This window comes from Astyanax mexicanus, chromosome 18, assembly GCF_023375975.1.
Source record: "Astyanax mexicanus isolate ESR-SI-001 chromosome 18, AstMex3_surface, whole genome shotgun sequence".
NCBI classification, from domain to species: domain Eukaryota; kingdom Metazoa; phylum Chordata; class Actinopteri; order Characiformes; family Acestrorhamphidae; genus Astyanax; species Astyanax mexicanus.
This window is the reverse complement of record NC_064425.1, coordinates 42236727-42261822: the sequence shown is the minus strand read 5'-3', so window position 1 is coordinate 42261822 and position 25096 is coordinate 42236727. Positions and strand designations below refer to the sequence as shown.

Below are 25096 nucleotides of genomic sequence, written 5' to 3'. Positions count from 1 at the left end.
AGGTTTAGTGTTCTAATGTTATATAGAGTTAATTACAGGTAGATACTCTCACTGATCACTGACTTTATAAATGTGTATTTGAGTTTAGTACTCTAATGTTATATAGAGTTAATTACAGAAAAAACAGGTTATTCTACTGTTATAGGTTGAACTCTATATAAAACAATGAAATAAAGCCAAATAAACATAGAATGTTTAGAATACTGAACCCAAATAAATATTAATAAAGTCTGTGGTCAGTGAGAGTGTCTACCTGAAATTAACTCTATATAACATTAGAATACTAAACCCAAATAAATATAAATAAATGTAGTATTCAGTGATAGTGTCTACCTGTAATTAACTCTATATAACATTAGAATACTAAACCCAAATAAACATTAATAAAGTCAGTGTTCAGGGAGGGCGTCTACATGTAATTAACTCTATATAACATTAGAATACTAAACCCAAATAAACATTAATAAATAAAAAAGCCAGTGTTCAGTGAGAGTGTCTACCTGAAATTAACTCTATATAACATTAGAATACTAAACCCAAATAAACATTAATAAAGTCAGTGATCAGTGAGAGTGTCTACCTGTAATTAACTCTATATGACATTAGAATACTAAACCCAAATAAACATTAATAAAGTCAGTGATCAGTGAGGGCGTCTACATGTAATTAACTCTATATAACATTAGAATACTAAACCCAAATAAACATTAATAAATAAAAAAGCCAGTGTTCAGTGAGAGTGTCTACCTGAAATTAACTCTATATAACATTAGAATACTAAACCCAAATAAATATAAATAAATGCAGTATTCAGTGATAGTGTCTACCTGTAATTAACTATATATAACATTAGAATACTAAACCCAAATAAACATTAATAAAGTCAGTGGTCAGTAAGAGTGTCTACCTGTAATTAAGTCTATATAACATTAGAATACTAAACACAAATAAACAGTAAAACACTGTTTATTAGTAGGTTAAATCACTTAAAACAAGAATAAGGAAGTTTATTAATTAAGAAATATGATAATAATTCTTATAATTTTGTTCGTATCATATTATAAATATAAACTACATTTAATAATCAATCCCAGCTCCAGTATCTGACTTTAGAGGTCACTGGAACAAGAACTTCCAGTGGAAGAAAAGCTAAAAACAATAAATATCTTCATGTGTTCCCTGAAGTTTGAGGTTTATGGGGGATTAAAAACACTTTTGAGGAGATTCTGATTGGCCGAGACTCTCGTGAAGCCGGACCCCGGCCTGTTTTGTTCTGGGGATGTGGGCGGGTGTTGGGAGGATCTAGACTGGCACTGGTCCCAGTACATTCCTGAGTGTGAAACACAAGCATACTGAAAGGGTTGCCGTGGTCTATGCGAAGGTATGAAACACACACACACACTTACTCACACTTACACACACATTACACACACGTTACACACTAACAAAAAACATACAACTCTGTCCCATCCCCATCACCACACTGGTGCTCTATGTCACTGAGGAACAATATGGTTTTGAAGAATTCAAACCATGCTGTTACACTGCAAAACATGATATTTCAGCACGGGGAAGCATCCAATATGATGGGGATATGTGAAATATTTCTCATTATGGGAATTTAAGTAGATTATTTCATGTATTTGTTTCTATTATGGCACATTTAACTTGTTTTATGTCATATTATATAGATCAGGATGTTCATAAAGTAGATAAAAATAAAAACCCTGTTTAAGATGGGTCACCAGATTAGCTCTTGACCACTATAGGGTATGATTGATTTGAGTTTAATGGTTAAATGACCATTAAACACTAAATGACTAAGCTTGACCATGCTGGTTTACGAGTATGACCAAGCTTGACCAAGCTAGTTGACCAATATAACCATCAATACCAAGCTGGTTGACCAGTATAACCATCGATACCAAGATGGTTGACCAATATAACTATTAATACCAAGCTGGTTGACCAATATAACCATCAATACCAAGCTGGTTGACCAATAAAACCATCAAAACCAAGCTGGTTGACCAGTATAACCATCGATACCAAGATGGTTGATCAATATAACTATTAATACCAAACTGGTTGACCAATATAAACATCAATACCAAGCTGGTTGACCAATATAAACATCAATCAATACCAAGCTGGTTGACCAGTATAACCATCGATACCAAGATGGTTGATCAATATAACTATTAATACCAAGCTGGTTGACCAATATAAACATCAATACCAAGCTGGTTGACCAATATAAACATAAATACCAAGCTGGGTGACCAGTATAACCCTCAATACCAAGCTGGTTGACCAATATAACCATCAATACCGAGCTGGTTGACCAGTATGACCGTCAATACCAAGCTGATTGACCAGTATAACCATCGATACCAAGATGGTTGATCAATATAACTATTAATACCAAGCTGGTTGACCAATATAAACATCAATTAATACCAAGCTGGTTGACCAGTATAACCATCGATACCAAGATGGTTGATCAATATAACTATTAATACCAAACTGGTTGACCAATATAAACATCAATACCAAGCTGGTTGACCAATATAACCATCAATACCAAGCTGGTTGACCAGTATGACCATCAATACCAAGCTGGTTGACCAATATAACCATCAATACCAAGTTGGTTGACCAATATAACCATTGATACCAAGCTGGTTGAACAATATAACCATCAAGACCAAGCTGGTCGACCAATATAACTATTAAAACCAAGCTGCTTGACCAATATATCCATTAATACCAAGCTGGTCGACCAATATAACCATTAATACTAAGCTGGTTGACCAGTATGACCATCAATACCAAGCTGAAAGCTAGTAGAACTGGACAAAGTGGTCATATTGGTCAGTGTTTGGTCATGCCTTCATCAGGGTGACCTTTAAGATGGGCAAACTGGTGAGCTAGTTTGGTAAAGATGGTCAACCAATGTTGTTGATCTTGTCAACCACCTATATGGTCATAATGGTCAATCAGATTGGCCATACTGGTAGTACAGCTAAACCATCAAACTCCAACTAAAAAACTTGACTAGCTTGAGCTGGTTTTATGTTTTGTTTTTATTTTTAAATTTGACATTTTAAATGTATTTTTTCAACGTTAAAATAAACATAAATGATCTTAAATGGTCCTCTAATTTAATTATAGTACAATTTACTGAATAATCTTAAAACAATCCCATAATAGCCAATATTAAACATATTCTCCTCATTCCAGAAGCTTTCCTCTGTGCTGTTATCATATTTTCCAGTGCTGTGAGGTCATACAGTCAGGCCTGTGGGTGTGTCTGCACTGTATGTCTGCTCAGACATGGACACGCCCCCCCCTCCTCTCCCAGCTGGAGAAGAGCTGAAGAGCTCCGCCTCTTCACACTCTCTTATACTTATGAGCCTCTCATAAGACCACACCCCCTCCATCCCCTGTCCGTCATTGCTGTCGGTCCTCTGCGTGTTCTGTGTAATACCCGTACTAATGGTGCTACACATGGTGTATACAGTACAGTACCGGTCAAAAGTTTGGACACACCCTGAGTAGAGTGTGATATGATGTTCTGATTTACAGGTTTAAGCTGAAACACTTTGAACACTCTTAAAAATACAGGTGCTACAAAGGGTTTTTTAAAAGATAAAAAAAAAAAAACTGTTTTGGAAAATGAAGTGTAATGGGATGGAGCTTTACAGACTAGTAGCTCTCCAGTCCAGAGGGTTGTTAAACCCAATTGCAGAACAGTTGGTCTCAAAGCACCTCTCCTCCTAGAGATCTGAAGGGCTATTATGTGTACTGTAACGTGTACAATGGGGCTCAGATGGGGTTTAGATGGTCTAAAGCATACTTGGTCAAGCATACTGGTAATAGGTTGATTATAAGCTGCTTGACATTCTTTACTGCCGGTCAGCACAGAGTGTGTTTGATGGACTAGAAGACCACGTTGGTCAAGGCTTGTCAAGAAGCTTGGTCGTATTGATTGACCATTCTAGTGGACCAGCATGATTATTTAGTGTGTTAATGATGGTCATGTTGGTTTGCAAGCCAAGCCATACTGGTTGACCAGTTTGGTCAAGCTGATTATTCCAATGAACCAGAATGGCCAGACTGGTCTTGCTAGCCAACAACTTGATCATTCTGGTTGACTTGACCAGCTAGAAATAGCTCATGATGTTTAGTAACCATGCTGGTCAATCAGATTAAACCAACTTGACAAGCTTGATCAGGCCAGGCTGTTTTTTTCTGCATTGGAAACCAAATTAATTTAATATCTTAAAATAAATAAATAAATATGATTTTAGTCAACATTTTTAACAACATTAAAGCACTGCGGCCAAGCTGGTCAACAAACTTAGCCATACTGGTTGACCAGTTTGGTCAAGCTGATTATTGTTGTGGACTGATTGGGTTGATTAGCTTGACCAAACTGGTGAACCAGTATGGCTACGCCTGTTGACCAGCATGTCCACACTGGTTGATTAGCTTGGTCAGGTTGGTCATGCTGGTTGATTAGCTTAGTGAATTATGGGATTATGGGATAATGATGGTGATGATACCACAGAACACTTTCAGAGGTCTTGTAGAGTCCAGGCCTTGGGTCTATTATTATTAGGCAGGTGGTTTTAATGGTTTTAATCTTTGTATACTGTATATCGTCACATATTGTCACTGTTCCTTCAGGTAGGTCGTTGTTGTGGGGCGTTCCCAGGTATGCAGTAATCAGCTCCTCCCAAAAGTGACACAAGGAGGAATGGTGGTGACCCAACTGGAGAACCAGATGACAACAGGTTCACGCCACAAAGTCTCACTGATGCTCATGGAGGCTCCGCCCACGTCGCACCTTGCAGGACTTAAAGGATCTGCAGCAAACTGCATTGAAATGGGTCTGTCTAACCTAATGTTAGACAGGTGGTTTTAATGATATGGCCATTTCACTTGGGGTTTGAAGTCATTCATGAGCATTCATTTGTGTGTCCAAACTATTGCCTGGCACTGTTCTTATTTATGAATGCATAATATGCAATTAGGACCCATTCAAGGGTTAGAAGTTCTTCCCAGACTACAATAATGTGTATATACTGTATATATAAATACAGTGTAATCACTGATCAAGCATAACATTATGACGACCGCCTTGTTCTATACCTTTAATCTATTTTTTTTTCATCTCCACTGATCATATAGAACAAGTGGATCAGATACAGCAGTGCTGCTGGAGTTTTTAAACACCTCAGGGTCACTGCTGGCTTGAGTTAGTTAACCAACAGCATCCTGCGGGCTGCATCCTGGGGAACAGTGTCTTGTGGGCAGCGTCCTGTCGAACAGCATCCTGTGGAACAGCTTCCAGCTTCTTATACCAGCACAACATACATCACACACTAACTAATGGGTGTAGAAACAAGTAGATGTTCACAATGTTATGCTTGATCAGCTTCTTGAGGAGCATCATCCTGTGGGCAACGTCCTTTGGAACAGCATCCTTTGGAACAGCATCCTGTGGGCAGCATTCTTTGGAACAGCATCTTGTGGAACAGCATCCTTTGGAACAGCATCCTTTGGGCAGCATCCTGTGGAACAGTGTCCTGTGGGCAGCATCCTGTGGAACAGCACCTTTTGGAACAGCATCCTGTGGAACAGATTCTTGTGGAACAGTATCCTGTGGTCAGTGTCCTGTAGCCATTGATGAAGGACTAGAGGATGACGAAACCAAACTGTGCAACAACAGATTCAGAGCTTCTGTCTCTGACTTTACTTTATCTACAAGGTGTTTCAGCTGTAGGTGAAGTGAGTAATAGAGTGGAGGCCAGTTAATGACAGTGTTTAAAAACTCCAGCAGCACTGCTGCATCCAATCCTCTTATACCAGCACAACATACATCACACACTAACTAATGGGTGTAGAAACAAGTAGATGTTCACAATGTTATGCTTGATCAGTGTGTATCACTCATGGTTATGCAAGCAACCTCAGTTAAACCAAAGCCTGACCTCGCCGTGTTTATCTCCAGAACTCCCCTCATTCTTCTGCTCTTACTGTTTATCTGAAATGCTTCAGAGGACATCACGTTCTTTCTTTGTTCCTGAAACTGTGTCACTTCAAGGTTCAAGGTCTCTCGATTAGCGATGAAAAACATGTAGCGAATGAGAACGTAAGAAACGCTGTAATCAGCGAAGCTTTGCAGGTTTTTTTTTTTCAGGCAACAGTAACAAAGTCATCTTCGGTTTTGGACAAACAGTTCCCACACTTCCCACGTCTTCACCAGCAGACCCTAATCCCACACAGTGAGCTCAGTGGTGGGTGTGGCGGAGGTCCACCATCCGAAAATGCTAAATGTTTGCAGAAAAGCTCTGATGAAGATCTAGATCATGGTGACAAGCTGCACTCGCTAACTGAACACCAGCAAGGTGGACCAGCCAGGCAAGGTATCTCGGCCTGCTGTATGCTAACTGCTTTCGTTTCCAATAAAGTGGCCAGTTTTAAAAGCACTTTAGTTGGTGTTTCTAATAAAGTGGCCAATTGACAGGACGAACAAGGAGAAGAAGTGTTTGTGTAATAAATGAAATCACAAGTCCAGTAGGTGTTTCTAATAAAGTGGCCAGTGAGAGAAATCACAAGAAGGGAGGAGGAGGACTGGAAGAGCAAGGGGGTAGGTTTTTACTAATAATGTGGCCAATAAATACATTTAACAGTCAAGTAGATGTTTCTAATAAAGTGGCCAATTGACCAGAGGTATCCAGTGAAGTGCTGGGTCGGCCTGCTCTATGCTAACTGCTTTCGTTTCTAATAAAGTGGCCAGTATTAAAAGCACTTTAGTAGATGTTTCTAATAAAGTGGCCAATTGACAGGACGAACAAGGAGAAGAAGTTTTTTTTATAATAAATGTGAAATCACAAGTCCAGTAGGTGTTTCTAATAAAGTGGCCAGTGAGAGAAATCACAAGAAGGGAGGAGGAGGTAAGTGTTTCTAATAAAGTGGCCAAATGACTGGAAGAGCAAGGGGGTAGGTTTTTACTAATAACGTGGCCAATAAATAAAATTAACAGTTAAGTTTATGTTTCCAATAAAGTGGCCAATTGACAGGAGGTATCCAGTGAAGTGCTGGGTCAGCCTATTGTATACTAACTGCTTTTGTTTCTAATAAAGTGGCCAGTTTTAAAAGCTCTTTAGTAGATGTTTTTAATAAAGTGGCCAATTTACAGGATGAACAAGGAGAAAAAGTGTTTTCTAATAAATGAAATAAGTCCAGTAGGTGTTTCTAATAAAGTGGCTAGTGAGAGAAATCACAAGAAGGGAGGAGGTATGTGTTTCTAATAAAGTGGCCAAATGACAGGACAAACAAGGAGGTAGTTTTTTTGTAATACATGAAATCACAAGTCCAGTAGGTGTTTCTAATAAAGTGGCCAGTAATAAAACCATGTCAGTAGGTGTGTCTAGTGAAGTGGCCCGTGATAACAAAAAGCAGGGTGTTTCTTATAAAGTGGCCAATATTAAAATACGTTTAGTAGGTGTTTCTAATAAAGTGGCCAGTAAGAGAAATCACAAGTTAAGTAGGTGTTTCTAATAAAGTGGCCAGTGAGAGAATTCACAAGTTAAGTAGGTGTTTCTAATAAAGTGGCCAGTAATAAAAGTACTTTAGTAGGTCTAATAAAGTGGTCAATAAATGGAAAGCACAAGGGTTTATAAAGGTGTTTCTAATAAAGTGGCCAGTAATAAAAGTACTTTAGTAGGTCTAATAAAGTGGTCAATAAATGGAAGCACAAGGGTTTATAAAGGTGTTTCTAATAAAGTGGCCAGTAATAAAAGTACTTTAGTAGGTCTAATAAAGTGGTCAATAAATGGAAGCACAAGGGTTTATAAAGGTGTTTCTAATAAAGTGGCCAGTAATAAAACCATGTCAGTAGGTGTGTCTAGTGAAGTGGCCCGTGATAACAAAAAGCAGGGTGTTTCTTATAAAGTGGCCAATATTAAAATACGTTTAGTATGTGTTTCTAATAAAGTGGCCAACTGAGTAAAAGAATAAGGAGGTACGTTTTTCTAATACTTACAGAGAATTTAGTTACTGAACTTTTTTATTAGATTTAACAGAATGGATTGGATTCATCAAAAGGACATTTCTTCATTAGATTCAAGAAAAAAACTTTAGATTAGATTCAGTAAAACAAACTTTTGGATTAAATTGTTTAAAATGTGCTTTATGTTGTTTTCAAATAGGACAATTTTAGATTAGTTACACCAATTAAATATATTTTTTAGCTTAGATTAGACATTTTAAATTAGACTAAACAAAAAGGAGTTTGGATTTGACATTGCCTTAAACAAAACCATTAGTTCTAGTTTTAGATTTAGTTTTTTAACTTCAAGTTAAAAATTGAAGTTCATATCAGATATATTACTTTCTTTAACAATTACTTTACACAACTTTTAGCCAACTTATGAGTAATTGTTTAGGTTAAAAAACTGAGATGATCCGCTGTTGTGTCCTGAGACTCATCTGAGACCCAACTGGAGAGTTTGAGAAGAGACTTTAGAGTGGTAAACAAATCATTGTTTATTTAATAAAATGTAAAATTGAAACATCACAAATAAATAACCAGCTCAGACAGGAAATCCCAAAAATCAGACAATGATTTTTAACTTTTTTTAAAAAAATAATCAGAAACAAGAAATCATTTTCTAAATCAATCTTCTAAATATATAATCTCATAATGAGATCTGGTTAATTTTAGAAGATTTTCCATATTTATTTCATCTCAATTTGAATTCTTGTGTTTTTACAGATATAAAACAAGTGAAGATGATCTGCATGTTTAAACATGATCTGAACTGTTAATAACTCGAGCTGCAAGCAGCAATCTGTGGATTTAAGCTCAAATCAGCCCAAAAAAAATCCTTATCCAGATCTACTTATTGAGTTGACATGTGTCCATATTTTATGGTTACTGATCAGTAGCTGAGTGATAGAAAAAAATCCTCTTAATTGTACAATTAAAAAAGCCAAAAAGCCAAAATTAATCAAAAAGGTCAAACACTTGGAATAACATGTAATTAAACAGTTGCTCAAGACCCACTGGTGACTCACGGTACCAGAAGTTTATTTTAGACTCTGTAATGAGTTTCTAATTGTTTCTGATGAAGAAATAAAAAACAAATTCAACAAAAATCATACAACAGTCTAAATATCTAATAGTTAAAATTAGATATTCAGGTTACACTTAAGACTTACTAAAATCACTGTTTGCATTGTAATGTAAAATAAACAAACCAAAAAAGTCCTCGCAAACTGGAAGTAGTTATATTTCACAAAAAACAGTTAGAATTAAAAGCAAATTAAAGCAAATACTGACAAATACTGATCTATTAGTGTTTCACAATCCCCAAAACACTGCAGAGGGTCCGATGTACGACGAGTAATTAAAATAAGAATTAAAAAGGAAAAAAAGTACAAATTAAAGAAGGCCTCATTCAGTCCGAGTGCTCTGAGGGCAGCAGGTTCATACGAGTGTCCGCCCTGCATTACACCACTCTGTTTACAGTCAGAGACCAGAGAGAGAGAGAGAGAGAGAGAGATTGAAAAGAGTCAGAAAGAAAGAAGAGCGTCAAGAGATAATGAGAAATAGAGAAATCAGAGACCAGAGAGAGAGAGAGAGAGAGCGAGAGAGAGAGAGAGATTGAGAAAGAGAGAAGCGCGTCAAGAGATAATGAGAAATAGAGAGAAAGAATGATAAATTGAAAGACATTGAAAAAGTGAGAGGGAGAGAGAAAAAGAGCAAGAAGGTAGAGTGTGAGAAAGACAGAAAGAGAGATTGAGAAAGAGTAAAAGAGTGTCATAGAGAGATAATGAGATAGACAGTGAGAAATAGTGTGTGTAAAAGAGAAAGAGAATGATAAATGGAGAGAAATAGAGAAAGAGCAAGAAGGTAAAGTGTAAAAGAGTCAGAAAGAGAGATTGAAAAAAGAGCGTCAGAGAGAGATAATAAAAAAGAGATTGAGAGAGAAAAAGACAGAGAGAACGAGTGTGGGAAAGAGATAGTGAGAGATTAAAAAAAGAGCAAGAAAAGAGAGAATGAAGAGAGAGTAAGAAAGAAAGAACAACAGGGAATGAGAAAGAGAGATTGAGAGAAAGAGAAATTGAACAAGAGTGAGAGAGAAAGTGAAAGAGCAAGAAGGTAGAGGAGTGTGAGACAGTCAGAAGGAGAGATTGAGATAAAGAGATAGCAAAAGAGCGTCAGAGAGAGATAATGAAAAAGAGATTGAGAGAGAAAAAAAGACAGAGAGAACGAGTGTGAGAAAGAGATAGTGAGAGATTGAAAAGAGCAAAAAAGGAGAGAATGAAGAAAGAGAGTAAGAGAGAGAGCAATAGGGAATGTGAAAGAGAGATTGAGAGAAAGAGAAATTGAACAAAAGTGAAAGAGTAAGAAGGAGAGATTGAGAAAGAGCGAAAGAGTCAGATAAAGAAAAAGTGAGAGAGAGATAGGGAAAGAGCAAAGGGAAAAAGTGAAAGAGAGACAATAAAAGAGAGAGATAGCCAAAGATTGAGGAAGAGCAAAAGCAGGAGAATAAAAGGAGAAAGATATAGCAAAATATTGAGAAAGAGAGTCAGAGAAAGAGAGAGAAAGAGAGATATTGAAAGATTGAGGATGAGCGAAAGACCGAAAATGAGAGAGTTTAAGAACGAGAATGAAAGATAGCAAGAAACTGAGAAAGAGCTGCAGGAAGTGAGAGAATAAAAGAGAGAGAAAGAGCAACAGAGAGTGAAAGACTGAAAGTAAAAGAGAGAGAGCGAGAGAGTCAGTAAAAGAGAGAGGAGGAATGGGATTGGGTTGAGGGGAATTAGGCTGTAATGCTCCTCTGGGCAGCTGGACGGTAATCCCGGGACTACACGTGAGCGCTCTTGGCGTGATTGGTGGAGGAGGGGTTGGTGGGCGTGGCCTGTCCGTGTCTGGAGTAATAGAAGCGGTTGTTTTCGGTGTACGGTGCTGAAGACTCCACCGCGCAACACACGATCATAAACCCGCCCAGCAGAGACAGCGCCGCCCCGACCCAGCCCGAGTACAGCGAGAACCCGAACGTCATCAGGTCCTGCTCCTGATACGATCCGATCGGGAACCAGACGGTGGAAATGACCCCACACAGCGCTGAGGAAACACATCATACATACATATAAATATAAAATAATCAATATAACATTTATTAAACCACAGACTGAAGTTCTGTATCTGTTTCTCTGTATATATTATTATTATTATTATTATCCTCCTTTCACCCTGTTCTACAATACTCAGAACCCAATCCTGTTGTATATTTACATTTTTGTCCTGTATATTAAATTTTTTCGGTACAACTTTAAAATAAGACTACCTTTGTAAAGGATTTATAAATGGTTTACAATTAGTTTATTAATGGTTACTAATTAGGTTGTAAATGCTTTATAAATGATTAATAATCAGTTATAATACATACATAGAAAGCGCTACAATATAGATGGCTGTGGGTTCACTATTTGGCAAACAACAGGTCATTGTTGCCCTTTCTACGTATGTGTTATAACTGATTATTAATAATTTTAAGGCATTTACAACCTAATTAGTAAGCATTAATACTAATACTAATTGTAAACAATTTATAAACCCTTTATAAAGGTAGTCTTATTTTAAAGTGGTAGCATTTTTTCTATTGAAAGCCCTTCTTACGATGGTGTCCTTTTATTAAAATAAGAATATAACTTTATATAACGTTTCATAGAGATTTTTGGCAGCAGTTAATATAAACGTTAGATAACCCAAACCCTCCCAGTCTGTTAGCAGAACAAGACATTATCAAAAAGTCATTACCTGTTTTTATTGCAGTATATTGTTATTGTTATTGTATTCATTGCACTCAAAACTGACCTCGCATGTAAAGCCGGTGTTGTGCCAAATTCAGCACCCCCCGCCAGAAAAAGCACCACCTCTTGTCTTCTTGATAACTTTAATTATAAATACGCTCCCGAGAGAGGGTGCTTTTCATAGTGGGGGTTCAGATTTCGTCACGCTTTCAAAATAAAAGTTTATTATCCAACATATTCTGATATCCTGCTGAAGAGTGTGTTGGTCTGAAAGTGAGGTTTTATATTAATACATTTGATTTGATTTGATTTAATAGTAATTAATGAAATAAGGTTGGGCAGATAAAACATGAAATATCTTAGGTTCACACTCTCTGCGTTCAAAATAAAAGTCAAATATAATTGAAGAAACACTCGATAATGATAAAAACAATTGTTATTTTCACATTTTAAGTAAGTAAAAGTTACTAACATATTCGTAAATACTAATGAACACATTGGCATCATAAATTACAACTGATAAACATTTAAACAGGTTTAAAAAATTCTGGTACCATAGAAAGTACCAGAAAGGGGAACAATATAGATATAGGCTGTGAGTTCACTATTTGGCAAACAACAGGTCAGTTTTGCCCTTTCTACGTATATGTGTTATAACTGATTATTAATGATTTTTAAGGCATTTACAACCTAATTAGTAACCATTAATAAACTAATTGTAAACCATTTATAAACCCTTTATAAAGGTAGTCTTATTTTAAAGTGGTACCAAAATTCTTATTACTTGCAATTTAGGAATGCAAAAATTCTGATGAGCTAATGACTCGTTAACATTTCTAATTATGAATATGCATGCTGATAACTAAGTGCCATGTATAAATATTTGATAATAAAAACTGATGCTTTTTTCACACTTATTTGTCATCAGTTAAACATGTAATAATAAAAGTTATTATGAAGTGTTACCTTACATTCTTTAAAAGTTGATAAATATAAAGTTAATATAAGTGATAAATACACATTTGTGACGCAGCCTCAGTGTGTTAGAGTTTAGATAGTGTTGATGTTGTGAACTCTGGTATCAGTGCTGTCAGTGCTGACGGTACGAATATCAGAGTGTAGCGTAAGCATAAAGATCAGAAACAATAACACCAGTCTGATTATCTTGGCTCAGTACATGGCAACCCCCACCAGGTTCACAGGAAGTGTGTGTGTGTGTGTGTGTGTGTGTGTGTATGTGTGAGAGAGAGAGGTATGGCGGTATCAAGGCTAAATGAAAGATTAGACCAGTGGGAGAAAGGGGGCGGGGCTTAGTGAGTCAAATTAAATCAACAGCTGATTTCTAGGAACTTTAATATGAATTAATTATATAAGAATATGGAAACATGATTGGCTTATTTTTACTTCTATAAATATATATATATATATATATATATATATATATATATATATATATATATATGTATTTTTTTTTAGTTTTTTTTTGTAAGTAAATTGAGTTACTAGTTAATAGTTAGTAGTGAATAGTTAATTTTTGAACCTTTATTGGTATGATTTTTTTTTTCTTTTACTTTTTGAACACCTATTTTAAGGTGTCATTTATTATTATTATTATTTTTTAACCTCTATGTACTGTATAAGCATATGTTTTTTATTCTGTTCATAGATGAGATTCTTTTTTGAAGCTCTATCAGTAACCATGATAAATGTTAACCTTGATCCATCATCAGAAGTTTATTTATATACTTTGTAAAGCTCTAATAACTAAAAGTTTGATTTTAGTGGTTTTGTTCATATATGTACATTACATTTTGCATGTAAAGTTCTATTAAACCTCAATCCTTTGGCACAAGTTTTAATTGATATGGTTTTATTTATTTATTTATTTTTTTTAAACTTCAAAATATTTTTTTTGTAATTTTTTGAACCTTTGTCAATAAGTTCATTTATGCTTTTTAAACTCTATCAATGATCTTAAGTTCATTTTATACTTTTTGAAATTCTATCAGCAGTAATAAGTTCATTTTTATACATTTTAAATTCTAGTCATAAATTAATTTTATATCATTTTTTAAAATCTATTAATAGTCATAAAATTATCTTTATACCTTTTGAAACTCTATTAATAGTCATAAATAAATTTTTATATTTTTAAAAAGTTATCAATAACCATAAATTCATGTTTTTATACTTTTTGAAATTTGATCAATAACCATAAATTATTTTTTACACTTTTTGAAACTCTATCAATAGTCATAAATAGACTTGTATTCTTTTTGAAACTATCAGGATGAATAATAATAATAATAATAATAATAATAATAATAATAATAATAATAATAATAATAATAATAATAATAATAATAATAATAATTTTTCAATGAATAATGTTCTCTGTTCTCCTTTTATCAAACAATCTCTGAATGTTAATGTGTTAATGACAGAATCTGATCCTGAGGTTTTTTTTAATACGTACCCACTATCAGTGTTATGGTTCCTCCCAGCATGGCCTGCCTGTTCTTGGCGCTCTGCTCTTCACCCCCCAGGTTAACACAGGGCATAGAGACCAGCAGCATGGCAGCGGCGGGTAAACCCAGAATACAGGCTGTGATCATCAGCGCCCGCGCCGTCTGGATATACGCTACAAAAACATATAATAATAATTTATTCTATTTATTTAATACAGTTATCCTTATTCCAACTGCTGCATTACAGTTAATGGTGCATTATTTGCCATAGAAAATACATTTTAACAATTAACATTTTCACTATTTTGACCTCTCAACAGACAATCCCCTGGTAACCCTGCAAATAATTACTACTTTTTTCAGATTAAAAAAAAATATATATATTTTAACAGAGTAGTACCAAAAACAGCAGATTTATTTGCAAATATACAAATATCTCTTTTTAAGTATAAAATTATAGCACATAAATACACTGTAGTTTATTTGAATAGTTGTAACATTGTATAATTGTGTTGTAATCTATTACATGTGTTTATTAATATGTTATAACTACTGAAATGCATGTGTGTTATTGCAAAAGTTAATATAATCATGTTGTTCACAAGCAAAGACCATCAATCTTAATTTTAGGGCCCTATCTTACACCCAGTGCAAGGTGTGTAGTGATGCTCATTGCTATCTTACACCACACCAGCAGTCTATTTTCATGTTAACACAGCCAACTTTTCCATCAACAATAAAGAAAATACACAACAAAATATCATTGCTGTTCCCTTATATGAGCTGCTCATGCAGGTCAGTTTCCTTTGCTGAGAAGTGCAGAAGCTCTGCGCCATTGAAATTCCAATCCGCCAAAGTCAGAGCTCACCTGATTCTTAAAGGGAATTTTAAGTGACAGACTGATTGATTTATTTCGCATTATGTCCAAAACACAGCCATGATTATTAAGGAGGATTGGCACATACCTTTTGCGCATTTTGAGCTGCGCAAGGTGTACTTTTCCCGTCATTACGATAGCAAAAACTGGTTAACCAGTGTAGGATATTTTATTGAATTTGATCAATCTGACTATGCTGACTGACCAGCATGACCAGTATGATTAAGATTAACAATCAGTATTACCAAGCTGGTTTACCAGCATAACCACTGGTGACCATCATTGCTATTTCGATTCTGGATATCTTTAGTTATTTTAGTAATTAGCTTGTTAATAACTTAAACCCACAAAAAAATCCATTAAATCCAATAAAATTAATATACCAGCTTTGCCAGGCATCTGACTGTCCTATGCCAGACCAATCAACAAACTCAACCTTAATTATACCACAGTAAGTTCCAACCCTGCAATGTGATTGGCTAAAAGGTGTTCCATGAGTGCCGTTATCAGCCAGTAATGCACTGTAACTGAAGCCCTCCATGTACTACTAAGTCACATACAGTTAACGTAGCAACGATGCAGCGCTTACAAGCCAAACAGCACAGCTACAAACAGAGCAGTAATGGAACTATTTTAACTGGCAGAGTTTTTATAACCAAACATATTCTATTTTCTAATCCTCTTTAACTCAATATCTTTCTATAAACAGCAGTAATGGAACTGTGGTATAATCATAATAATACACTCGAAGGTTGTGCTATAACCTGTAATATTGGCACTGCAAGGCCAATATTACACATTACAGCACTCCCTCTCATGTATTATTGCTTAAATATGTTTTATGTTTACAAATGTTTGACAATTATAAAAAATCTTTAGTAGTTACATTGTTATTATATTATTATTTATGTGTAATTACACAGTTGACACGTGATACACACACTCAATATATAAAATAGGACCCAACAAACAAAACTAAGAATCTCCAAAACTTTTTTTATCAAGCAATCAGACTATATAGCATGGATTACAGCATCAAAAACATACATTTAAGCTGTCACTGTTCTATTAATAACCTTTAACTTTATTAAATAACCCTTAAATAACATTTTTTTAAAGAGTATATGTATTTATGCGAAAGAATCCCTTGAAGATGTTTAGCTTAGTGTAGCTTAGCAACCCAGCAAACAAATTAGTGCCAGTTCCACCAGTATCAAGAACAAAATAATGAAAAAAAAAATTATGTCACAGAAACCCCACCCTAGAATATGCATATTTGTTACAGAATGTAACTCGAGGAATAATTATATTTCATATTGGTGAGGTTGGGACTCTTTTTACACAATTTCACAGTATCCTATCTCACTCACACATGAACTCGCCAATCAAACCCTCAGTACCAGGTACCCTCAGACCCTATAGGTACCCTATAGAGCTAGAACCAGAACAGGGCACCAGTGCGACAGGTATGGGGGTCAATATGGCCTGGGTCTAAAATTGAATCCTCAGGATACAATGCACTATTCAATGAATAACTTTTACCCCATGAGTAAGATCTGCTACTTTATAGTGTTTAACACAACTATTCACCCACAGATGTACATTAGCACTAATACAATCAATTTTACAATTTACATTTACAATATTCATTACTAATGAATTTTCATAAATGGTTCAGTTCTTAAACTTATTGGCCTTAATGCAAAGTGCTATGTGTGGTAAAAAAGTAACACTTTTCTTTAACAGGGACAGTGAAGCTGGTCAGAGTTGATGGGAAGATGGATGGAGATAAAAACAGGGCAATCCTGGAACAAGAAAACCTGTTGGAGGCTGCAACAGATTCTAGACTTTCCAGCAAGACGATGACCCTAAACATAAAACCAGATTCTCCCCATCCAACCTGGCTAAGCTTGAGCTGTTTTGCAAAGAATAATTGGGCAAAAACTGCAGCCTATACATGTGCAAAGCTGGTTGAGACAAACCCCAAAAGACTTGCATATGAAAGAATATTTGTCTAACGTAAAATAATGTTTCAAAGTCAACATTTAATGGCTCAATGGTCCAATTTCTCTAAATCACTACATATTTTTTTAGCTGTTTCATTGGCCTACACATAAAAGTGACCCACTGGGAATTATCCGGATATTCCTAATGATACTACGGTGCATGCCTGACCTTTGAGATGTTTTAGATTGGCAATTTGGAGATCTAGTCATCCAACATCAGAACCAGACCTCACTGATTCTTGCACGAGTCACAATGTGAATCAGGCAAGCAAGGGCTGTGTGCAATCAAATTCTAGACCAGCAGATGATACGTATAGATAAAGAGTGTGGTCAGAAACTCACCGGGAAGCTCCAGGATCTTGTTGAGGGTGATGCAGTGGTACAGCGATGTAGAGATCACACACTCCGCCCACAGGCCCTTGGCGCCCAGCTCGTCCATCTTCCTGCAGGTGTTCATGCCATACTTGCAGGTGATCACCCACTCGTTGGTTGCTGTGGCGATGATGAGGGCGACCCAGCCGAGAAGACTGATCAGAAAACCAGTCAACTGCAGACACGTGTTCGCCATGACCCAAACAAATAGACCTGGACTATCAGAAATCAACCGTTTGAGTAGTTTAAGTCTGATCTACCAGCAAAATCTCAGAGCCTGGTCTACCAGTAGATGGTTTTGGTCTGATCTTCCAGCAGAGAGTTCTGATCTGATTTTCCAGCAAAGAGTTCTGGTTCGATCTACCAGCAGAATTTTAGAGTCTGATCTTCCAGTAGTTGGTTCTGGTCTGATTAACCAGCAGAATCTCAAAGTCTGTTCTTTCAGCAGAAGCAGTTCTGGTCTAGTCTTCCAACAGAAAGTTCCAATTCAATTATCTGGCAAAAAATTTCCAGTCTGATCTATCAGCAGAATCTTAGAGTCCAATCTTCCAAAAGAGAGTTCTGGTCTGATATACCAGCAGAAAGTTCCAATCCAGTCTTCCAGAAAAGATTTCAGGTCTAGTCTACCAGCAGTATCTTAGAGTCCAATCTTCCAGAAGGGAGTTCTGGTCTGATCTACCAGCAGAGTGTCCAAATATGGTCCACCAACAAAGTGTTCCAGTCCAATCTTCCAGAAGAGTGTTTCAATCTGATATGCCAGCAAATTATATACCATCAAAAAGTTCCAAGTAGAAAGTTCCAGTGAAATCTACTTGCAGAAACTTCCAGTCCGATTTACCATCAGAGTTTCCCAGTAATACCAGTGTTAGTCCAGTGTGAGATGCTCATTGTGAGGGTGGTCCTGCAGAAGCTCCTGTGGTCTGATCTAAACTCCAGCCCAACCCCACTCCCCCTTTTATACACAGCAACACCACAACCCGAACTTTCAACCAGTCACAAGCCAGGATTCAAACTCAGGGCTGGAACAATCTCTCTCTCTCTCTCTCTCTCTTTCTCTCTCTCTCTCTCTCTCTCTCTCTCTCTCTCTCTCTCTATCTCTCTCTCTTTCTCTGTCTGTACAATTGCACTTGAGGATACTTTCAACATTTCATGTTCTTGAAATGTTTTAGATTTACTGATCTTCATTTCTTAAAGTATTTTTCTCTTTTTCTTTACTTAGTTAAGTAGTTCTTGCCTCTCATAATCTGGATTAGAACATTACTCAAATATTCACTATTCACTGTATACCTGTAACTCTACCTCTTCACTACTTTACTTTAACTGATGCTCTCAAACCCTTTATTAAGAGACAAGAAATTCAAGTAATTTACTTTTGATGCGTTCAGCACAGCTGTTAACTGAAAGCCTGAATTCCAGGTGACTCTACCTCATAAAGCTGACTGAGAAAATCCAGACAAGACGTGCAAAACTGTCAACTAAGCAAGAATAGCTACTTTGAAGAATCTAAAATCTAAAACACATTCAGATTTTTTTGTTTACTACATAATTTCATATGATTTGACTTTAGTTTTGCTACAGTGCAATGTATTTTTAAATAATGTAAAAACACTGAATTTAACTGGTACTGTATGTCATAAAGTCTCATACATTTGGACACAATATGAAGAACAGCTGTTACATTGGCAATATGTAGAAAAGGTAAAAAGTATGTATTTAAATATTTGTTTGTTTTTGACTATTAAACATTAGCACTGTCCTGAACCCGCAGTGTGGTTAATATATCCTTTTCTTTACTCTTAACCAGAAGGATGGTTAGGGGTCCTCATTTGATCACCATGAAGAAATCTTTTCTACATTATTGTGGTGAGAGTGCCCTCTGCTGGCTGCACTGTGATAAAACACTGACATATCTTTTCAACACAACTCAACAAATTAGACTATAATTGAAAAGTTACTTTATTTTAGTAATTCAGTTTAAAGAGACGTGTCATCTGCTGGTGTTGATCCACTGTGTTTTATTATCAAGTCTAAAGTCAGTGCAGTTTTGTTTTCCCAGAAAATCTTACAGCACTTCAGCTTCCCTCTGCTACTGACAACTTTTATGGAGATGCAGATTTCATTTTCCAGCAGGACTTGACACACACCCTACATTGCTAAAAGGAGCAATTTGTCTGATATAATATTCACATTTTCTGAGACACTGATTTTCGTTGGGTTTTCAATTTTTTGAGGTGCACTAGTACATCATGTCCGGCTATGATTCCCAGACAGGGATTAAATCTAGTTCTAGACTCTAGAAAATCTCCATTTAAAATGCTGTGTAGTCCAAAACAAAGTTCCCCTTTCTGTAAAACTGGATCACTGTAATATATATCAGTATCATTTCTGACCATTTGAATGGCTGAATTTGAAAATAAAAAAAATGTAATAAAAATAGACAATTCTGTAGAACTTTACTTGGATGGTCTATTATTGATGCTCCGTAGATGCTCAATTAAATCTCTATTAAATGCAAAAAGGATAAAAAGGATATCTTATAGATATAGGACTGAAAGGACAGTATCGTAGTGGTAGTGTATCTGTGTGTCCTGTAGAGGGCGTCATGTGACTGTGATTAGCCAGCTGATTGGCTTTAAATCCCTTGATATCTCTGGAGTGTAGACTTGTTGATGTAGAGAGAGAGAGAGAGAGAGAGAGAGAGAGAGAGAGAGAGAGAGAGAGAGAGAGAGAGATGCTGTGACAGAAAGATGAAGATAAAAAGAGAGATTCTTAGAGAAAAAGAGGCACTGAGAAAAAGAGAGAGAGAAATGTTTATAGAGAGTGAGAAAGAGATAGTGAGAGATGCGAGAGACAGATACTAAGAGATAGAAGGAGTGAGAAAGAGTGAAAGTTACAAAGAGAGAGATGCTTACAGAGAAAGAGATGCTGAGCAAGAGAGATAGAGAGAGAGAGGAGAGAGGGATGCTGAAAAAGAGATGTTAAAAAAGAGTGAGGAAGAGAGAGACAGAGATCCTGCGAGACAAAGAGATGCTGAGAGAGAATCTAAAGGTGTGTACCAATGAAAAAAGAGAAAGAAAAACTGAGAGAGATGCTGAGAGTGAAAGTGAGAAATAAAAAAAAGATACTGAAAGAGATGCTGGGAGAGAGTGAGAAAAAAGAGATACTGAGAGATGCTGAGAGAGAGAAATAGAAAGAGATGCTGAGAGAGAGAAATAGAAAGAGATGCTGAGAGAGGCTGAAAGAGAGTGAGAAAAAAGAGATACTGATAGATGCTGAGAGACAGAAATAGAAAGAGATGCTGAGACAGAGAAATAGAAAGAGATACTGAGAGAGAGGCAAAATGTGTGTACAAATGAAAAAAGAAAAAGAAAAATGCTGATGCTGAGAGGGGGAAAGAAAAAAGAGATGCTGAGAAAGAGATGCTGAGAGAGACACTGAGAGAAAGTGAGAAAAAAGAGATGCTGAGAGAGATGCTGAGAGAGATTGAGAAAGAAAAAGAGAAACTGAAAGATGCTGAGAGAGAGAGTAAGAAATAGAAAGAGATGCTGAGAAAGATGCTGAGAAAGATTGAGAAAGAAAAAGAGATACTGAAAGATAGTGAGAGAGAGAGAGTAAAAAATAGAAAGAGATGCTGAGAAAGATGCTGAGAGAGATTGAGAAAGAAAAAGAGGTACTGAAAGATAGTGAGAGAGAGTAAAAAATAGAAAGAGATGCTGAGAAAGATGCTGAGAGAGAAAAAGAGGTACTGAAAGATAGTGAGAGAGAGAGTGAGAAATAGAAAGAGATACTGAGAGAAAAGAGTGTGTGTATGAGTGTGTGTGTGTGAGAGAGAGAGAGAGAGAGAGAGAGAGAGAGAGAGAGAGATTAGCCTCTAAAGACAGTTTAGCGTGTCGCCTCTGCTCAGGCGTACCTGATCTCCCATCAGCCCCATCACTCGCTCTGCAGCACCTGCTCTTATTTCCTTTTTGTTTGTTTTGATGTTTTCGCGTGTTCACGCCTGATTTCACTCCATATTCATGTTTCCCTCTGTTCTCCACATCAGAACCACATTACCCCGTCACACACACCCTCACTTACACCACCCACACTCACACACACACACCAAACACAACTGTAGAGCGAGATAAAAACAGAAAGAAAGGATAAAGAAAAAAATAAATGCATCCTGGTTCACTGCAGAACTCGACATGCGGTTCTCAGGGTCTCAGATATATATTAGGGCAGATATGTAAATGATTACAATTAAGTTTCAGTCTTACCTTCAGCCTCCTGGAGGTGTGTGTTTGGGGTCCTAATTGTGTTGGAAAACTGCCATGCCTCCCAGTTTCTGAAGGGAGGGGATTTTAAAATTCTGAGCATCTGAACTGCAGTGTTTTTGGTGAGAATTCATTTTTTTTGTTTTTTGGGGACATAAGATAACATTTTAAAACAAGCACTTTTTAGAACTGATACCATTTTTTTTCCTGGGATCTTAGAGTTTGATTAATTGTTTTGTTTATTTTACCTTGGACTCGGAAATGTATTTTGTAGGAAAGATTCTATCTGTATATATATATGATTTTACCAAATTGAAAACCTCTGGAATATAATCAAGAGGAAGACGGATGATCACAAGCCATCAAACCACCAAACTGAACTGCTTGAATTTTTTGCACCAGGAGTAAAGCAGCATAAAGTTATCCAAAAGCAGTGTGTAAGACTGGTGGAGGAGGAGAACATGATGCCAAGATACATGAAAAAAACTGTGATTAAAAACCACCAGGGTTATTCCACCAAATATTGATTTCTGAACTCTTAAAACTTTATGAATATGAACTTGTTGTTTTCTTTGCATTATTTGAGGTCTGAAAGCTCTGCATCTTTTTTTTTTTTTGTTATTTCAGCCATTTCTCATTTTCTGCAATTAAATGCTCTAAATAACAATATTTTTTATTTGGAATTAAGGAGTAATGCTGTCCATAGTTTATAGAATAAAACAAAAACTGTTAAAACCTTAAAACCTGCTGTTTTTGTTCAGAAAAAAAAGTTATAGATGAGATGAGAAGCAGAGGAGAGATATAGAGAGAAAGACGGTGAAGTGATCCATCATGTGAGCAGTGAGATGAATATTAAGGAAATGCTGCTGATATCAGGGGACAGTAGGCGGAGATTCAGAGTCCTGCAGCTCCAGCACTGATCGACAGCACAGCTCATCTTCATCTGATATCTTTACCCCCAAATGTAGAGCCTTACTTATTCCAGAAGCTGAGGTTCATTGAGTAGAATAAACTTTATACAACACACTATATGGATTAAAAATGTTAAAAACATACTTAAAGTCAAAAGTAAAGTTTGGAAACACCTTCTAATTCAATGTTTAATGTTTTTACATAATCATCCAGGCAATGAAGTAACACTTAAGTGTAGTAACTTAAAAGTCTCCATCCGTTAAATCCACTTTTTCTTGTTCTTTGTGAAGTACTATAGCTCTCTCTGTGTTGTATATGATGCTGCAGATGAAACTGTTTTTCCGTCTCCACTGTCTGTGGTAGCTAGTAAAAGAAAATCCTCAGAAATACGAGTTGATCAGAGAGATGTTAGGTGTCTTCGTCAACCAGTGACTTCATGGCCTCACCCACAACTGTGGGCGGTCCTGAGCCAATGTGGAGCTAGTTAGTGTTAGCTACCTTGTTGTGTAAGTAACTGTAGGTTTAAATCGGATCTCCGGTTGATTCTGCGTTTTACTGAGACCTTAAATATACACTAGGGAAGCACGGAAACTGCCCAAGCACCAAATTACCAAGCCTGAGGTAAGAGTTTAGTAGCTTTAGTTTGTCCTTCGAGTTTTGGAGCTGTAAAATTGACTGTGGGGGGAAGGCAGGTAGGCGTTCTCTGCTGCAGTGTTGTTAGCCAATCAGAGGCCATATGTTTGCATGTATAAGTATTTATAAGCAAGAGAATAAAAATCCTGTTTTTCTTTAGAGACGTTTAATCCAGTGATCTAAAGCTGGGCTTAATAGAAACACCTGAACACTTTTTTTCGCAAAAAAATAAAAAATAAAACGGCTCATATGGCATTCATTCATACTGGAGACACAACTTGACATTTTAAAATTAACAAAAAAAAAAAATGATGGAATGAGATCTTTAAATTTAGATGCTCTTATCTGGAAGGTGTTAACTTGTAGTTTCTGAGGCTGGTAACTCAGATAAACTCTTGCTCTTCCTTTTCTGGGGCAACCCTGATGAGAGCCAGTTTCATCTTCATATTTTTATGGTCTTTTCAACTGCACTTGAGGATACTTTTATTGTTATTTAAACAATAGGTGATACTTTAAAGTATAAAAAACATATAAAACATGTTCTAGTTTATTTAACACTTTTTATTAACTAAATAATTATGTATGTTTTTAAATTTCAATGCAGAACATTTAAAAATAATGATAAACTATTGAATTTGAGGTGTGGGGATTAGCCTCATAGCTCCAGTGCTAATTAGTGGGTAATAAGAGTCCATTACATATTAGCTACATTAGCTTTGTAGCTCCAGTGCTAATTGGTGGGAAGTAAGATTTTGTTACATTACATTACATTTGGCAGACGCTTTTGTCCAAAGCGACTTACAATAGTCAAGTACAATGTAAAATAAGTTTAAAGGTAAAACATCTTTGGATAGGGATAAAAAGAGGTCAAAAGGGAATAATAGGATAGAGAAGTGAAGGAGGGGAAGAAGGAAATGAGGTTAGAAGTAGTTAGTGTGTTAGAGGTGTTAGGAGAGTAAGTGCTCTTTGAAGAGCTCTGTCTTCAGGAGTTTATTAAAGATAGTGAGAGATTCTCCTGATCTGGTAGTGGAAGGTAGTTTGTTCCACCATTGGGGAACTCTGTATGAGAACAGTCTGGATTGCTTTGTGTGAGTGTTTGGCAAAGCGAGGTGACGTTCATTGGAGGAGCGCAGCGGCCGGGAGGTAGCGTAAGCCTTCAGGAGCGAGTGCAGGTAGGAAGGAGCTGTTCTGTATCACCTTGTAGGCGATTGTAAGAGTTTTGAATTTGATTCGAGCATCAACTGGTAGCCAATGGAGCTCAATGAGCAGCGGGGTGACATGTGCCCGTTTTGGCTGGTTGAAGACCAGACGTGCTGCTGCGTTCTGGATCATCTGGAGTGGTTTTACTACACAGGCCGGGAGGCCAGTTAGCAGGGCATTGCAGTAGTCGAGGCGTGAGATGACGACCGCTTGCACCAGGAGTTGGGTGGCCTGTTGCGTCAAGAACGGTCTAATTTTTCGGATGTTATAGAGCGCAAAGCGGCAGGACCGAGCAACTGAGGCCACATGGTGCGTGAAGGAGAGTTGGTCATCAACCAGAACACCCAGGTTCCTAGCAACCTTTGTCGGTGAGAGAGAGAGAGAGAATGTAGCTATTAGCTACATTAGCTTTGTAGCTCTAGTGCTAATTAGTAGGAAATAAGACTCTATTACATATTAGCTACATTAGTGCTAATTTGTGGGTAATACGATTCTGGGACCTGTTGGCTACATTAGCTTTGTAGCTACAGTGCTATT

The 25096-nt window shown here is 36.6% G+C and overlaps 1 protein-coding gene and 1 long non-coding RNA gene across 2 annotated transcripts; both read right to left on the bottom strand.

Moving 5' to 3' along the window:
* Positions 1-420: 420 nt before the first annotated feature.
* Positions 421-1138, bottom strand: LOC125782554 (uncharacterized). The gene is made up of 3 exons (XR_007425261.1): positions 828-1138; positions 661-747; positions 421-500 (listed from the first exon to the last, which is right to left on the bottom strand). It is a non-coding gene; the product is annotated as an uncharacterized LOC125782554 (long non-coding RNA).
* A 7396-nt stretch (positions 1139-8534) lies between these two features.
* Positions 8535-18479, bottom strand: cldn11a (claudin 11a). Its single transcript, XM_007245116.4, has 3 exons — positions 17529-18479; positions 14312-14476; positions 8535-11146 (listed from the first exon to the last, which is right to left on the bottom strand). The coding sequence occupies exons 1-3, from the start codon at positions 17752-17754 to the stop codon at positions 10887-10889; spliced, it is 651 nt and encodes a 216-aa protein (XP_007245178.1). The 5' UTR covers positions 17755-18479; the 3' UTR covers positions 8535-10886.
* Between the last annotated feature and the right edge of the window lie 6617 nt (positions 18480-25096).

Bases quoted from the DNA above. Each gene is read 5' to 3' on its own strand.
- cldn11a (XM_007245116.4), bottom strand. From the start codon at position 17,754: ATGGCGAACACGTGTCTGCAGTTGACTGGTTTTCTGATCAGTCTTCTC. The intron at 14,477-17,528 runs GTGAGTTTCTGA...ATGTTTTTGTAG, and splicing joins CAAGATCCTGGAGCTTCCCG to CGTATATCCAGACGGCGCGG. The intron at 11,147-14,311 runs GTACGTATTAAA...GTGTTTCCTCAG, and splicing joins AACCATAACACTGATAGTGG to CGCTGTGTGGGGTCATTTCC.